The sequence below is a fragment of the Molothrus ater genome, chromosome 19 (assembly GCF_012460135.2).
Source record: "Molothrus ater isolate BHLD 08-10-18 breed brown headed cowbird chromosome 19, BPBGC_Mater_1.1, whole genome shotgun sequence".
In the NCBI taxonomy this organism is placed as follows: domain Eukaryota; kingdom Metazoa; phylum Chordata; class Aves; order Passeriformes; family Icteridae; genus Molothrus; species Molothrus ater.
Window position 1 is genome coordinate 3,207,188 of NC_050496.2, and position 18,168 is coordinate 3,225,355.

At 43.4% G+C, this 18,168-nt stretch overlaps 1 protein-coding gene across 1 annotated transcript in view; it reads right to left on the reverse strand.

Annotated features, from left to right (window-relative positions):
- FOXK2 (forkhead box K2) overlaps nt 1-4,352 on the reverse strand; it is a 45,198-nt gene extending 40,846 nt beyond the window's left edge. The window contains exon 1 of the mRNA XM_036394516.2: nt 3,859-4,352. Within this exon, the coding sequence (XP_036250409.2) occupies nt 3,859-4,352 (494 nt within the window). The remainder of the gene's footprint in view (nt 1-3,858) is intronic.
- Between the last annotated feature and the right edge of the window lie 13,816 nt (nt 4,353-18,168).

The window sequence follows — 18,168 nt, forward strand, 5'->3', positions numbered from 1 at the left end:
GCCACACTTAGTAATGTAAAGAAGTCTGCAGAATGAATGACAGAATGGGAGAGTTATTTACTGTCTCTTAATAGAAAAGAGCTTCAGCTGGATCAAATGAAATTACCAGGCATCAGGTTCCAAAAACTCAGCAAAAAGAGGTATTTTTCCCAACATGGGCTCCAATTACTTTGCAGAATTCACTATCCAAAGACACTGTGGATAGAGGAGATTTACCCAAACTCAACTACTAAAAAAAAGAGAGAGAAAAAATGCAAACAGTAAATAATTTTAACTCAAGAAGAATTGAACTCTGACTTTGGATCCAAAAGAATAACCAAGCAAAACACAACTATTTGTATTAATCCATTTTTATGCTCCTTCCTGGGCATCTGCTACTGACCACTCCTGAAGGCAGGTCATGGACTAAATGCATCTGTGACCTGACTTAAAAATGCTGCTCCTATGTTCACGGCATCTTGTTTATGAATCACAAATTACTTCCACAAAAGCAAAACCAAAAGTACTGACTAAAATACAAAATCTATGGGTTTGTCAAAATGAGTAAGGCTGCCCCAGAGCAGCGAAGTCCAAGATGTCCTGAGTTCTGTGAATTCAAAGGCCAATGCACAAAGCACATCCAGAAACCCAAAAATCAAACCAAAACAAAAGCACTCCTTCAGAGCAAAGCTGTACCCAGAAGTCTGTCTGTTTTTCCAGCTGTATCAGTTACATCTGCCTGGAATCCTGCCTCTCCAAAAGCTGTACACAACAGCTCTGACAACAACCGCTGCTCTGCCCAGCACAAAAGGTATTTATGCAGCCAAGTACCTCCAAAGCAAATATTGATGTTGTGATTTACCTAGCAATATATCCAATCAATGCTTTCACTGAAGGCAGGGGAAATTCCACAGGCAGCAAATGAAAGCAATTAAAAAACGTGAACTTTAGGAACTGGAGAGGGACAGTCTGTGCATCTCAAAGGTGGCTGTAGAAATATTCATTTCTTGGTTTGATCTCAGTGTCTTGAGCAGGAGCCTCTGCAACCTCTTTCATCCCATGTGTGCCATGACATTGACAGGAGAGCTCCTTGCTGGACACACTCAAAAATGGCTTTTTTCTCCCCACCCCCGCTTGATTCAGCTCACAAGACGACAGCTGGTTTGTACATACACAAGGAGGGATGGGAGTCTGTCAAGAACTGCAAAAACAAAAACACACTTCCCACTGCTATTACCTCCTGCTTGATAACTTCAACATTTGAATTGCCAGTGAGGCTTCCAGGGAGCATTAAAAATAGCAACCAGAACACTTATCTTAAGGCACAGTAATTCCATGTTTCATGACATTTCTATCTGCAGAAAAAAGATGCCTTTATTACAGGTAAGTGTATACTCTAATAATTTAATTTCCCCAGATGTTTAAAATGTGTGTTTTGCAGGAGACTACCAAGGTGCATTGCTGTTTTTTCCTTGCAAAAACAATGAGTTCAGTAATATTATTAATGCAGTCAAATTTAAACATTGTGCTGAAACAAAAAAAGGCCAAGGACACTGGAACTATATACAATTATTAGTGACAGGCAAATAAGAGATTTAAAGTCTGTAAGAGTACTGTACTTGGCACCTTTTTAAGTCACTATTAATCAGACAAAACAGAGATGGACCCCCCATCTTTGGTCTCCAGGATCACTTCAAAACAAACAGAAGGACAGGCCACCCTAATTTTTTCAGCTTCACCTGCCATTAAAATTTCCGATGATTGTGAAGTCATAGGCAAAGCATATTTATTACTGGCAACAGAGGAGGATTAAAGAACAGCAAAAATAGATCTGGTGATTACTTGAGCTGGAGGCTGGCAATCATCAATCTTGAGCTCACACCAAAACCACTTTCTTTCCCATCACACTTCAACCATTAATTAATGTTTACATTATACTGAAGTAATTAAGTTTGACTCTTAAAATCCAGGAGACCACCTTCAGTGTGACCAATTAAATCTACAACAACACTCAAGAACAGGACTACAAACAATATTAGTCATCAGCAAGCACTTCCTAAAAGGAGACAGTACCTTGAACTTGCCTGAAGACTTCTGTTCAAAAAAACCAGCTTTGCAAATAATGAAACTACTATTTCCCCATTCAACCCAGCAAGACTCGTGTTTTAGAAACAGGTTTGTTTTTAACAAAGCAACAAAGTAGCAGTGTTAATCACCAGTGTAACTCTGGGGCTGCAGACTCTTCCTGCCCTCCAAGGTGATGCTCACCCCGCTCCAGCTCCTGGCCAGGGGCACCTTTGATTTACTGGTCCACATCTCCAATTTGTAACCAGGGGATAACCACTCGCAGCAGCTCTGGGAACTGTGTGTGCACAGCCCAAGGAATGGTGGCACCTCTGAACACAGCAAATGCCAGCTCCTGCACCACCACCCACGTGTTCACCGGCGAAGAAATTTTAACTACACACAACTTTTCATCATTGTTCAATAAAAAAGTGAGACAAAAAATCCTTCTGAATCTTCTTTCCACTTGAAAAGTGACACTGATGGAAAGAACTAGAATAAATTACAAATCAGTGGACAGCATGAAGAAGTACTTCTTTTTTCCTCTTTTAAATGTTTCCTCAGGTAACATTTAAAAGAATGTTACCGACTCAATTACTCCAACTAATTCTAGACTGTTTGAAATCAACATAGATCATGCACAATTGTGCTTACAAATAGTATATTATACTGCAGTGCTTATAAAGAAAAAAGTATTTGATCTGCATTTCATAAAGGCGTTAGATTAAAATACAGATTAACCATATGCCAAATAATTATTAATATTAAAAGCAGAAAGCAAAAATAGAACTGACAGTTAAAGGTCAAACAAGTCCTCCAACTATATCCAGGACTACACACTGGCACTGTTCAAGCCCTTCAGAATGAGCATTTCCTAGAAAGCAGCAAGGTAAGACAATTTGATTTTCAGAGAGAAACCAAGTGACACAACTAACATTAGGCCGACAGAGCAGAAAATACACACCATCAATATCCTGACCATAGTTTAAAAGCTCATAGGGCATTCAGGCTGTGTCACTGATGGCATGTGCTTTATAAAGGCACAGCACTCGTAACGTCTGAGGTATTTCTTAGTCAAGGAAGCTAAAATACACTAAACCAAAACACTTTCACTTTTCCTACATGTGACTCCTCAGAGCACAGATCACTTATTTACAGTTCAACACAGCCTTAAATGTCGGGGGCAGGCCTCACGTATTGCCCTAGAAAATCATTTTGCACAGACAGTTAATGTTTGGTAATGGCAAAGGAATGTATTACCGTTTAAAACCTCTTAATACATTTGCTGTCACGTAACGAAAACACTTTAAAACGCTAAGGCCAGCAGAAGCATTTCACGTGGATGATTCAGTTTAGCCATCAGAATAAACGTTCGAATTAGGCAAAGCAGCAGAAACTATCACCAAAACCAGAACAAGCCCCCGGTTGTGCCAAAGCACCGAGGGGGCTGCAGGACTCCCGCAGCCAGCCCGGGGCCGTGCAGAACCGCCCGCCCGGTTCCCCCGACACCCGCGAGCAGCGCCCGGGCTGTCCCCGGTTCTGTTGGCCAGCCCGGGGCCGTGCAGAACCGCCCGCCCGGTTCCCCTGACACCCGCGAGCAGCGCCCGGGCTGTCCCCGGTTCTGTTGGCCAGCCCGAGGCCGCTCCAGCCCGCGCCGGGCGCTCCGTGCGGGGGAAGGACACGGCGGAGGGCACGGCGGCGGTGCCGGGCGGTGCCGGCGGAGGCGCGGGCAGGACGGGGCCGCTCTCGCCTGTCACACGCCATGTGCACCCGCGGCCTCCGGCGGGCCCCGCAGCGCCGGCCCCGCGTACTCACACTCGCGGCAGCTGCAGCGGCGGCGCCCCGCGCCGCTGGAACACGCCGTCCACGAACACGCCGTTCTTGCCGAGGCAGCGCAGGTAGAAGTCGCCCCCCGCTCCGCCCGCCGGGTCTCCCTGCGGCGGGGGCGGCGGCCCGTCCGCGCCGGCCGGCGGCGGCGGGGGCGCGGCGGTGAAGATCTCGAGGTGGCGGCGGGAGATGAAGCTGGAGTGGCCCATGCTCACGTCCACCGAGCCCTGCGACGAGTTGCGGCCGATGGTCACCGAGCGCTTCTTCATGAGGTACTCGAACTCCCGGCCCTCGAGCCGCGCCACGGCCGCCGCCGCCGCCGCCGCCGCCATCTTAGCGAGGGACGAGCGAGGCGCGGCCCCGCCCGCACCGGCCCCGCGCCGGCCCCGCACACAGCAGGGAACGGGGCCGCGCACCCGGCCCTGACGCAGCCACGCGCTGATTGACAGCGCGCGGGGCCAATGCGCGGCCCGCACGCCCATGGGGCTACGGCGGCGCGGCCAATGGCGAGCGGCGCCGGCCCCGCACGTCCGAGCGTCGGCGCACGAGCGCAGGGGCGCGGCCCGGAAAACGCGGAGCGGAGCCGCGCGCGGGGAGCGGGGCGGAGCTGCCCCGGCGGCACCTCCCGCCCGCCGGCCGTGAGGGGAGGAGAAGGACGGGAGGGGAGGGACGGAGCCGGCTCCGGGACGGCCGCCCCTGCCGGCCAGGTCCCCGCAGGCTCCTGCCCTGCCTCTCGGGCACCTGCAGCCTCCGGCGGGGATCCGGGCCCCGCACCTGCCGTCCGCAAGCAGCGCCCTCAGGAACGGCACCGGGCGCGGGGGGAGAGGGAGAAGAATGGAAAATTTAATAAATAGAAGTAGACGAATAGTGCTAGAGGGTTAGCAAGAACCACTAGGAGAGTAACTGCTCAAATTTAGCCTCAAAACACCGTATTATTAACAAATAATAAAACTAAAACTAAAGTTTGACGTGACAGCCTTGTGAGGGTGATGTTAAAGCTAAAGGTAACTCCGCCCTGTCAGAGTTTTGTAACATGCATGGAAAAGCAGCAGAGTGTTTCAAATGCCCAGGTTCCAGGCAGGGCAGGCTGTGTCTGTGCACACAGCTCGGCTCAGCCCCACTTTTCTCAGAGGAACCAGGGCACAAGGAGGGAGTGACCTGACACGGCACCCAGACACCGAGTGCTGGGTGTCACTGCTCCGAGGGCACGGCACACAGCGGCAATGGCACGGGTGACAGCATGGAAACACTCAGCGAGACCCCACAGCATCGCTCTGACCTGAAAACGGCACAGGCTACCAAAAAAGATGGCATTAATTTTACACAGTTCAACAAATACAGCATCTGCAAAGAAAATATTATACCTGATCCAAATACTCATTGTTACAGGGACAAATACAGCATCTGCAATGAAAATATTTTACCTGATCCAAATACTCATTGTTACAGGGACCAGGCACTGTCAAAACTGAAAAGTAAACAGTTAAACAGGTTTGGCTATAAACTGTGAAGAGGGTGCTAAAATGTATTCATGCTTATTTACCAACATATGCACCGCAAACGTGTCACCGTAACAGCTCCATAACCTCACCATGGTTTGCTGAGAAAAGGGTTGTGTTGGTTGGGGTTTTTACAGTACTGAAGCTCACAATTATTTATTAATAAAAATAACTGCCCAGAGAAGCTGTGGCTGCCCAATCCCCAGGTGTGTTCAAGGCCAGGTTGGATGAGGTTTGGAGCAGCCTGGTCTGGTGGAAGGTGTTTCTGCCCATGGCAGGAGCATGAACTTTAGGTCCTTTCTGACCCAAACCATTCTGTGAATCCAAAAGGCATTAAACATTTTTACACTTCAGCCAAAAACCAGTCAGCCTGCTAACAAACATCCAGCAGTCAAGTTGAAATTGAAACTTTTGGGTTTGCACATTTGAGTCAACAGATCTTCAACTGTAGAACTATTTTGTGAATGCTTAGGAACAGAATATGGTACCTGCTAAGTGATGGCAAACCTTAGTTTTACCCTTAGGATTGTATCAGCAATTCTTATAGGCAGCTACAACACAATTCCATACTGGTTCAGTCCATTTACACAATCTCATATGCACAGCAGATGCAGTAAAATATAGCAACAGTTTAGAGCTTTGGTTTCTTTTACAGAAACTTTAGTTAAATCTTGCCCACACTCTGGTATTTAGAATCAGACTTTCTTCTATACCAACATATGTTTGGCACAGCAAATGTGGAGCATCAGAGAGGCAGTTATGACTCCCTGATTCTCAGCTTGTTTTTATCCCTTGGCTCTGCTGGCAACAGAAATGTTGTGCCTGCTTTGCTAACAATCGCTTTGGGATCCTGAGGGCCCTGCTGGCTGGAATTACCCATGGATCGCCATCTCCTAACGCACCCCACGCCTGCAGAGGGAGAGAAGCGGCAGAATGGGAGAGCAGCCAGGTGAATTTCCATCAGGCCAGCAGCACTTTCCACCACCCTGATGGTTGCTCAGTTTGCAGAACTCAAAGGCACTGCTGCTACTTCACCGTTATGTGAATCACAGCTTTCTTAATTTGTATTAATTCATTAATAACCAGCAGTACTGAATTCACAGAGCTGATACAGAGCCTGCCCTGTTCATACACAACAACACAGAGAACACTGACATGGAATGCTGAAGGTTTGTAATCTGCCTGCACTGAAATTTCGTTCCAAGGCTCCCACCATCACTAAGCTGCTCTGTGGAAAGGAACTGAACACCAGCAGGGCTGTTTGCTTTTGCATGAGCACCACTGCAGAGCAAACACCAGACCCCAGTGTCAGAAGCTCCATTCATTTCAAGAGGACAGCTGAGATCCTTCTGTCCATGTTTTCCTAAACTGGAGCAGATTTAGTCACTTGCTTTGTGATCACACAGCACAGGTACAGGTCACCCTGACCTGTGCAGGTCTGTGCTGCACAGAGCAGGAACCAGAGCAGGTACAAGTGGTGAACAGCTCACACTGACAGAACATTCTCTTTGTTCTCTGGGTTCCCCAAAAATCCACTTGTGGAACAAAACCTGGCCCTGATGTCAGAGCTGCGCTGCAGATAATCCTCTTCATGCTTTTCTTCCCCTGCCAGCTGACTGACAGCAAAAGGCCTTTTTCTCTGTCTGCCTTACATCCACCTTAACTACTCAGGACAGAATGAAGCTACTGACCAAAATTTAATCATCCCAATGAACTTCTGCAATGGCCAGTGGCACTAAACAAGCTCTCAAAGCACTTCTTCCATTTTTCTACTTCATGCCAAGTAACCCAATGTTATCCAGTCCCCACCATATTCTGCAGCAGCATCTGACTGCATCACAGAAATGAAGCACCTGTACCATCTAATCATAAAACCATCTGCCCTGAGGTTAATTGAAATGTGTAAGTACCATCTAAGAGCTAATCCATTAATACTGTTTTATGTGATCAACCTGCCTTTAAATGACTACACATTTTTAGACTTTTCATTTTTCCTTGAAGCTCCTGCTGTAGCAACACAAGGGCATTCATTCACAGCTGCTTGCACTGCCATGGAATGAAGTTTTCTTTCTTATTACATGTGCCCTGTCCTGAGGGCTATGAATGAGTGCAGCAGCTTCTCAGGATGCACATTTTCATAGACACCAAGCACAGAGTACTACTAGAGGAATATGATGAATAATCAAGTAGATTAAGTGACCTTAATTGCTTACTTTGACACAACCAGCAATTAAACAGCTTTTAAAAGCTATCAGGAGCCATCCATAATCTTTTTATTACAGCAAGAGTCCCAGGCTTCCAGTGAGATTTGATTTTCAGTAAACAAAATCCTACAAAGTTAATTGTCAGAACCACTTCAGTAACATTCACATGTGATATAACAAAATGAGCCCACCAAATACCAGACCCTGTGCAACTGAATGAAGAAAGATTTCCCATATTAATATCCCTATGCCTCACAAGCACATTTTTTCCTTTCCCAAGGTGAGAAGCCTCTCGTAAGCAGTAACAGCTTCCTCCAACAGAGCCTCAAACCCACAGCCACATTTCTGAGTAATCCCAGGAACTATCCTGGAGCTCTTCACATGCTTAAATTTAACAAGGTGTGTAAAACTTAGCAGGACTCGTGCTGGGATTCAGTCATTCTCTCCCAAATGCATTTTGGTCAATGGCAAAGTGTTAAAAAAGCACTGTGTAATTGCTGCAAAATGTGGAAAACAGCAAATGCCTGGCATGGTGGGAAGCTCTCCAGCTACACCCAGCCAGTTTCTGAAGTGACTTTAATAATAACAGGAGAAAACAAACTACTGTACCTCACATGTTAGCATTTTTTTCCTTTATGGATGACTTTCACACCTCTTTAAGTAATAAAGCTGTAAAGTGCAATTCTCTTAAAAAACCTAAGACATCCAGAACACATTTTTTGTAGGAAGAGCAGGGAGGGGGGCAAACAGAGCTACCTGAGCTCCACTTGTTAACGTGCTATTGACCTGGGAGAGAAGGGAAACGAGCACTGCACAAGCCAAAGCCACCCAGGGCTGGCCAGCTCCTTTGTGGAACTGCTTTATTATCCTTTGCATTCCAGCCACAGGCTGCCTGCTTCCTCACACAACCCAAAGAACCAGTCAGCACTTCTTCCAAGTGCAAGGCAGAAAGCTTCTGGCTCAGCACTCACTGCCACAGAGGAATTGCTCCTCTCCAGGTGGGGAAGCCATCCAAAAGCTATGAAAAATAATCAGGCTAATTAATTCTTATCTGCAAAGAGCAAATACATAACTGACCTCAAGCAGTTCGGGGAGGTGAGCATGCTGGAACTTTGTAGTGACCAAAGGGATAAAGGCACAGCCCCAGATCCTTGAACAGAGAGCATCCCTTCCACTCTCCCAGGTAATCACTCTGAAAGGAGTGATTTATTTTTTTTACACTGGATTTATTTGTTTTTTACCACCAAAGGATTTTTAGAAGCTGCAGCAGCAGTGTGTGTTAACTGGAAATGCAAACCCCCCTTGCTTTGCAATCCAGCCCTGCATGACCCAGAGCTTTGCCAAAGAAATAGCTCATTATTCTTATTTATTATAAGAATAATAAGAATATATTATTATTATATTTATTCTTCATTATTCTTCAGGCTTCTGGTTTATGTTTAAAATTGGACCTGGTGATTCAAAAGCACTGAAGTTTTGTTACCCATTTCTAACCAAGAGTTCTACACAGTGAAGTCCTGAAGCATAACCAGGACCAGATCTCACCAATGCAGCGCTCACTGGACTGAATGTTGATCATTAGTAACTGCTATCAGTTATGAGCCACAATTCTACTGCAAGAATTTTCTCCAAGTTCTTTTGCCATTTCTGCAATGGAATGTTCATCCTATCTCTTTGCTGGATCAAGAAATGTACAGCAACTCTTTGAATTAAAATGTGAATTAAGTACATGAAACATAACCAAAGGTAAATCAAAACCAGTACCAAGTGTAAGCTAACAAGAATCAATAAGAAAAAGAGGCTTTCAAGTATTATTTTCATGACAGAGCCTTCTAATTGAAATTTGTTGTTTCAGCATGTGAGAAATGAAGTTTTTATCAAAATCAGTTTGGTTTGGGTTTGTTTTAAAATCAATGCTTTTTCCTCAGCCAACAGAGAGCCAAAAAGAAAGTAACAGTGAAAAGACATATTTTCTTTATGTCTGTCTTTGAAATATTTCTTACTGTGTCCAACAGGAAAAGTGCAGAACAAAGCAAACTTCAGAAGAGAATTACTGAGATACTGAGGTATGAAAAACTATTACACAAAGGTTAAGAAAGTGCAATTGTTTTCACCAGAGACAAATGTTATTGAAATCATGTAATAAGGCAAAAGCACAGTGAGAACAACCTCATGTTCTATAAACAGATATTGTAAAATGCCTATAAAGAAACTGGCTGAATTCAAAGCACACAAAGAAAGATCCTATAAGGAATATGATGACAGCAGCACTGCTTTCACATCCATATAAAGTATTTAGCATTGGTATTTTTAATGTGTAACCAAAGCCTGAAGAACTTAAAATAGGACATTTTCCATCCCTGTTAGGAATCCTCCAACACAAGAACCAACCTCTGTTCTCTGTTTATACCAAAATCTACCAAGAGCCAGTCTTGCACAGCTGTATTTGTAACACTGACATAAGATGGAGCTGCTTGAGAATGCCCTTCCTGAAGACAAAACAAGATACTGAAGAACATTCAGTCTCAGGTTTGGCTCCAAAGATTTTCTCTTTTTCCTAATAAATCTCAAAATATTCAGAATGGTTGTCATATTTAATTGCTTTTTCTATGATACTGAAGGAAGTTTACAGCTAATCTTTAAAACATAAAGCATTTAAAGTTTTGATAAAAGAGAGAGAGAAAGTCACACTATTGTCTTCTTTCTGGGAGGGGAATATTGAACAATAGCTGTTTAGAAGCATTTAGGAAAAAACCCCAAACAAATGTTGTGGTGAACAGATTCTGTTTGAGTCCTGTGCAAATCACAAGGTGTTCAAGCAACCTCCAGAAGGGCAAGGGGAGAATACAAACATTTCTGACAGGAGAGACAGGAATCTTTTCAAAATTCAGACTCATGTTAACATGCTTTGCAATACAAAATGGACAGCACAGACAGGTCTGAGATTACCTTTTAAAAAAAAAGAAATATTGCCCAAATATCAATACCAAAGTCTTTTCAACACAGGGAGAGAAGAAAAAAAAAATCAATGAAAACCAATTTCTATCTACTGCAAATATAGAATATTGAGGCAGAAAGATGTCACTCACTTCTGCATGTCCACCTGAGTGATGCATAATAAGCACTATAAAGGTGAGACCTTTGGGGAAAACAGAAGCACACACGAGGAAAAAAGTTCCCTTCAGCAGATATTCAGAACACCAACACACAGGCACTACAAAACCTCAATCAGGAGCAGAAAAATGAAGCTGAGTCTCATCAGTCAAAGGCCACCACGGGGCTGTGTTAGGAAGAGCCAGCAGAGAGTCTGTGACCAGAAGCTACTGATGCTCAGGGACAGTAATTGCTGACAGATGTTCAACACAGGAATAAATCTCTCTGCTGAGGACTTGGGTTCTTCAAAGCCCATCTCCTCCACCTCAATTTATTCTGCTAATTGAATTAGCCTGTGGTTAATTTGATACTCTGTTTTCATTTCAGTCTCAGAGAAGGAATGATGCAAGAGACTGTATTCCAAGCACCAAATAATCAATCCACCTTGTGATGAGCACCCAGAGTTTCTCAGCAGTGTTTCCAAGTGCCCCCTATTCCATCCAGGGCCTTCTGTGGGGCATCCCTGCTGCCAGGGGAGCTCAATGTTTGCATGGTGACAGAACTGAACACAAGAGGGATGTGGAACCACCTGCTTGTATTTGTTACAGTCACTGCAGTCAGCAACACTCAGTTTTCATTGCCTGGTATCAAATCAGTGAGTGAGGTGCAGAACTGGGCTAAGGAATCACAGAATATCCTGAGCTGGGAGAGACCCACAGGGATCAGCACAGCCCAGCTGTGGCCCTGCTCAGGACACCCAACAAGCCCACCCTGAGCTGTCCCAGCTCTCCTGGGGCTCTGGCAGCCCTGGGGCTGTGCCCATTCCCTGGGGAGCCTGGGCAGTGCCCCACACTCTCCTGATCTCTGCAGGAAGAATCTTTTCCCAATTTTCAACCCAAACCTCCCGTGAACACGTGGCTAAACAAAACAAATCCCAAACAACAGAAGAGCAAAGTTTGCTCAATAGAAATCATGAAGAGAAACATTTCTATATGTATAATTAATATATAGACCATAATACATGACAATTTTTAAATGCACTTAAAGCTTTTCTGAGGATAGACTGCAGCATTAGAGAAAAACAGCAACATGCATCAAGTACACAGCAGAGCACATTCCACAGCATCAGCTACAGGACTACAGGACTTTTTTGACTTCTCACAAGCTGTTTGTGCCACCTGAAACCTGCAGAGTGCAAAAGCTTTGCAGATAAAATCCAGCCACTTTCTACCAGGATTCCTAGACAGAAATAAAACCAGAAAGTGAGAGTTTAAAATAGAGTTGAAATATTAGTAGGTTGCAGCTCACAAGCACGTTGCCCTTTCTCCCAAGGACACAAACATAAAATCAGTCAACTTTCACACATCACCATTAAAGTTTCTAACCCAAAATATATTTGTAAAGCACTATGAAATTTAGAACCTGGCTGTAAATAGAGCAGCTACACAAGCCCTGCCCTGCAGATTTCTGTCACTGCCCTGGGGCTGGTCAGTGCTGGGGATGACTTGAGAAGCTCAGCAGTTCAACAACTTGATTAGTGTGTTGGCAGGCTCCAGGATTCTGATGAATTTTTAACTTTCTACTAATCAGTCTCAAGGGAGTATTTGTTTTTTCCCTCATCAGATCCCTAATGGCACTTTTCACTCAAATTGCCTCTATTTTACTCAATAAGGCTGTTTTCCTCCCTAGAAAAGACTCAGTGAGAAGTTATTTGCAGCAATCAAATAGATCATTGATGTTAGCACAATTCTGCAAACTGACCTGTGACACATCATTCAAGTTTTTGTCATCTACTGATACAGAGCTCTGCAGAAATGATTTTATTTGCAAGTTTGGTGCCAGTGATGGTTTCCTGCCTGACCTTTGGGCCTGACCTTTTTGTGTTTTACTTTCTGCAGCCTTTAAGAGAAATGTTGCACAATATAATGGTATTTTTCTTAATCCCAAAGCAAGGGGCTTTGGCTCCCTCTGAGGTTGGCCAAGCTCTGAAGGCAGCATTATGAACTGAGTTTGTGTCAGTGTGACAAAACCCCAAGTACAGCAATTGTAGCCCACCACCTCAGAGGCTTTTCAAATCTCCTAAAGAGCCCTTGTACAACAAAATGTGTTTCTGTAATGTCCCATGATTTATGCACTCTCATTCTTTGATTTCTGCTCCATTTTGATAAAGAAAAAAGCAAATACAGGTAAGAACATGCTTCCTATAATTAACACCAGCATCAGTCTTCAATTTCTTCCACAGATAACATTTTTCCCTCAGTTTATCAACTTTTTTTGGCAATCTGTGATTCTGTTCAGTCTTTACACAAACCCAGCCATGTAAATGCAGCTGAAAATCTCATTCCATTAATTTTCTTCCTTTGTAAGAAAAGACTGAAAGGCAATTTTCCCCCAATAAAACAGTTGCAGTAATTGCAGAGGCAGGGTTTTAGTAGACAAGAGGGGAAGAAAAACATCACTCACAGCTGTAACTGAATAAACCAAGATTAGGATGGATGGAAGTAGGAAAGGAGAGAGAATCACTGGACATCCAAAAGAGACACATTTTTGTATCTAAAAATATTTTTTTCCTCCAATTCCCATTACAGAATTTTAAGCACAAAACTCACCCTCTCTGAGAGCACCTGATGTCATCTCACTATTAAATACATCTGCAGTTTGGAACTCACCTTTGCTATTTTACACCACAAAGATCTGATATCAAAGAGAAATCAAAATTTAAAACAAGTGAATTTAAAACATCTACTAAGCATCCTCACAAATTTTTTTTTTCCTCTTAACACCTGGTTGTTTTTTTTTATTAGGAAGGCATGAGGCAGAATAAGCAAATGAAAAAAAAAAAGTTCCAGAAGCTCATAATTTTAAGTTAAAACCTTAATATCCTATTTCTAGTGCTCAATAGGCTTTAAATTTGTCACCAGAAATAGGTATTATTTGCCTAAGATCCCAGAATAACTTGACATAATAATCTGAATAGCTGTGCTCAGTGCTTTTCTGCATGACTACAAGGTGAAAGGTGTTTCCCATCACAGATCAATGTTTAGCCCACAGCTCCATCCCAAGCTTGCAGTGCTGCTGTCATTTCCTGGGCTTGCCACTGGTTCCCAGGCTCACAGCACCTCCCTGGTGTGACAGAACAAACCACATGAAAGCAGTGACAGGAAGAAAAAATCAAAAATCAAAAAGTCAAAGATACCACCCTGCTGAGGGTGTGTTTAGGTGAGTTCCTGGTTATCACATGCACTCAAAGTGTGTCAGAGGCTGTGGGGAGCCTGGAAAAGGGAAGGGCAGCAGCAGCTGTGGGAGCTGGAACACGAAGCCAGAGCCACAGTTAGCCCTGGCTAGGCTGGCAGCCCTGCAATGGGTCTGACAGAACACTCTGCACATTCACAGAGCACTTCTAGGCTTCCATCAGGGATCCTCTTCTGGCTATGGCTTTTGGAAGCCATCCTAAAAAAGAAGAGCAAGTATCTTATTCCTGCATTTCCTCTATTTATTTATCATTCATCAGTCATTTATTTATCAGTCTTGAAATAAAGTTATGCAAATCCTTATTGTATGATCAGACTTTAAAAAAATGCTGATTTAGGATCATTTTGGACAACAGCTATATGAATTCCAGGAAGAGGTTTTTTTCTACACAGTCACAAAACACAACTGCAGCTGTCTTAATTTATAGCAAAGTTCACAAACCTGGTGAGGTATTTCTGCTCAAATCTTACCCAAAGTCCTATCTGCAAGCCCACACAACACACTGAATCAGCATGTTACAGACAAGAATCATTTTCACCTATGAGAATTATCTACTGCAACCTCTCATCTGCCCTTCTGGAAAAGGAAAGGAAAAACAACTCACTGGAATATATTGAATATGTTGCACTCTATTATCCCCAAGTACTTTTATCTAATTTGGGATTTAAACCAGCACAAGAATTGTCAGAGCTGCTCTGTAGAGATTCACTTTAAGTCATCCCAGACCAACAGCTGAGTCACAAGTTGAACATTATTGTACCATACTCAAAGCCAGGTCGAGTTTATCCTGTGATGGAATTTTTAAATTCCAAAAAATCCTACTACAACAGGATTGTATTTTTTGCCACTGAAGATAGTAACACTAAGACAAGAAGTGCTGTGTTCATTTGAAAAATAGGTCATGTCAAAAACTGCTTTGAAATGTATTATTTAAGCAAAGCTTACAAAGAGTGATGAAATTCTTCTGCTGGAATGTCTTCTGATGTCTGCACCAAGGCTGACCAACGAAGAAGGAGCATACAGGAGGGGAAAGAAAATTGTGCAGAGAACCAGGAAGAGGCAGGATGAGATTTACCAGATATCCCAAGGATGTGGAGATCAAGAACAGGAATACACACTAACTTGAGAAAACAGCCTAACAATTACTTCATCAGCTAGATCTAAAAGATCTAAGCCCAACATGTCTTCAGGAAAGCATATGGAGTTTGTCACTGAACCTGACTGAGGCCAAAGTGTAACCACGTCCAACAGCAACAGCCATCCATACAAGAGACCCTGGATCTGCACTCTCTGCTCACTGCATACACACTGACCAAAGTATTCCTGCTACTACAGACAGGAGATGTTTACAAACACACAACAGGAACCACATCAAAAAGATTACTTAACACAATGCCTGCAGTCACCTCACTTCAGACCATATTCTCTCTTAAAGCCAGAGAAAGGTCTTTGTGACAAATCCCAAAGCATCTCCACATGCACACACTGTTACCTGGTACAGACAATGCTGTTCAAATCACAAATTGCCTGTATTAAGTTGCCCCCATGAATGTATTTCAAGGGTTCCCATATCTTAAAAGCCATGGATCAGGACTGTGGCTACTACAATAATAGTAAAAAAGAAAAATGGAAAACAGAAATGCAAGATGAAATCATTCTGGATCCTATGTTTTAAGAAACAACAGTTCAAAATTCTATAAAACAGCCAATTTTCAGAAGGCCAAGCTCTGAGTAACCTGATCCAAACCTGAAGTCAGCCCTGCTTGCAGCAGGGGGGATGAGATGACCTTCAGAGGTCCCTTTCAACCATGTCAGTTTAAGGTTTCATAAAATAAACTGGAGCGTGGGGCTGTGTGTGTACACACACAAAACCACTTGCTCTCTTTATTTCTAAATGCCCTGAGCAGTCTCTGACACAGCTCCTGTGAACACTGCATCCAGAGCATGATCACACACAGCACTGAGCAGAGCAGGCTGAGTTTGGCATCCTGAACACAAGGCAGCTTCACATTTATGCACAACAACAACAGAAAGAAGCATTGCTCAGTCACCTAAACGAGGTGGTGAACATGGACCTGCTCACACTTATCAGCTCTTCCTGATCTCAGAACCACCCAATTGATCTGCTCAATCCTCAGAGCTCTGCAACCACAATCCTCACTGCCAGGGCTCTGAGTGCTGCAGTGCTGAGGAATCTCTGGAATTATAAATGAAATTAATGGCTTCTGCTGAGACAGGGGAAAAGAGAGGAAGCAGGTTTGTGCTGGCACAGGACACTCAAACCACAGACAGTGCTCAGCTTCACCATTCCTCTCTGACCCACACTGCATTTACACATCTCAAACTGAAACTCCACTTCTCCAGCCTCTGGAATTCCTCCTTTGATGCATGCTCCTTCCTGCTATCCACTGATCAGTGTTCTCAGCATGACTCATGAGAACATGCTTAACACTACACACAGCTGAAACTTGTTTGGGGTGTCTTGATTTAGAAGCCCACAGCAGGGTACAGGACATGAAAGCCTCTTGCAAAAGTAGTAACAAGCATCATCATCACACTGATGATAGGATTTCATCCTATTAAATCACACAGATGATCATGGCTTAGAAAAGTCCTATTTCATATTTAAATTTTACCACAAGATAAAAGCCATGATGTTCTACTAAGCCTGAAGAATTCAGAATAAAACCAGGTTCCTGCCTCCCTGTTACATTGTTAAATATTATGCTTTGATGCAGCATTCCTCTTGACTGACTGATCAAGCTTTCCAGACTTACAAGCATTCAGAGTAAGAAGAGCCAGAGAATTAAACAGCAATTTGAACTGCTAAGAAAGCAGGGCATTGAAACACTGGTTTCAAGTGCCCTATTCCAGTATCTCCCCTCAGTTCTGCTCCCCTCTCCAGCAGGTCTGTGGTGATCTAAGAAACTCCTTATTTCACCAAGAAATCTGCAAGAGCTATTGGAAACAATTTTTCCTCCAGTTTTGTAGGGTTTTTTACTACAGAAGTAAATCAAATTATTGGCCAGACTACCTTTCCCCAGCAAGACACAAAGTTTTCAGGTGATACCACATGATGTGAGCTAAGCACGACTGCAGTTACTGTGATTTTAGAAAATGGCTTCTTGCAAAGGTTAAGTAATGGAAGATTTAGTTAGCACTATGAAAAGCAGTGGATTGTAACTTCAGTTCTTTAACTAATGGTTTGAAATTTAAGTTCAGCACAGAACAGAACAGCCCTTATTCGGATGAAGTTTCCCAGTTTATGCATGTAAGTACACACATTTCAAGAGATTTGATAGAGCCACAGTTCTAAGGAAACCAACTGGCACAGTAAGTCCACTTCACAAACACAAAACAAAATCTAAATTTGGTGGTTTTATAGCTACTTCCTCTATAAATCTCTACAGAAAATTCTCACATTTAACTTGATAGGTTTATGCCCTAAGTATTCGGTATTGCCAACAGCACAACTGATGATTCTGCTTTAAGTAGTTCTCCTAAAGTACATTTTTAATGTATCAATGGAATAAGAGGGTAAGAATTCTTATGAGTTTAGTTCTGTAAAATTCCACAATTTTATAGACCCACAGGAGCAGAAAGCCTTCCTTGGCCATTTTGACTAAAGCAGAGCCACTGCCCATCATATCTATCAGAAGAAAGAATCTTGTTTCAGAATCATTTCCATTCACCATGCTGCTAACTTTACTGGAAAACAGCAATGATCATGTTCTGCTCTACAGAAATGAGATATTCAAAAGTGTATGCTCATAGAGCAACCCAGATATATCATCTGTCACACTGTAACACTACAAAAGGAAATGTTTACAAGTCTACTTTCTCTTGATTTTTCTTCAGCATGAAGTGCCAGTGTGATGAGAGGTTTGGAGGAAGCCTTAGTAAGGGATGAATTGTACCATATTCCAGTACTATGAACAAGAATAATCATTCTACCAGTAATTTACACAGTGAGTGCAACTCAACAAGTCAGGTACTGGCAGTATTATTCTACTTGCATAACAGTAAGTCATTAAATAATAGAAATATTTGCAGTGTGCATTTAAAAAGGCACAAGAATGAGGTTAAACTGGCTGAGAATATGCAGTTGTGGATTCTTCTGATCTTGAAGCCTTTGGAGGAAAATGTAACAGAAGGCTGAGTCCTCTTCCCTCCTCACTGTAATGACACCAACAATTGAAAATCTGAGAGCACAGGAAGACACTCCACTGAGCACAAGTGCCAGCAGTCAC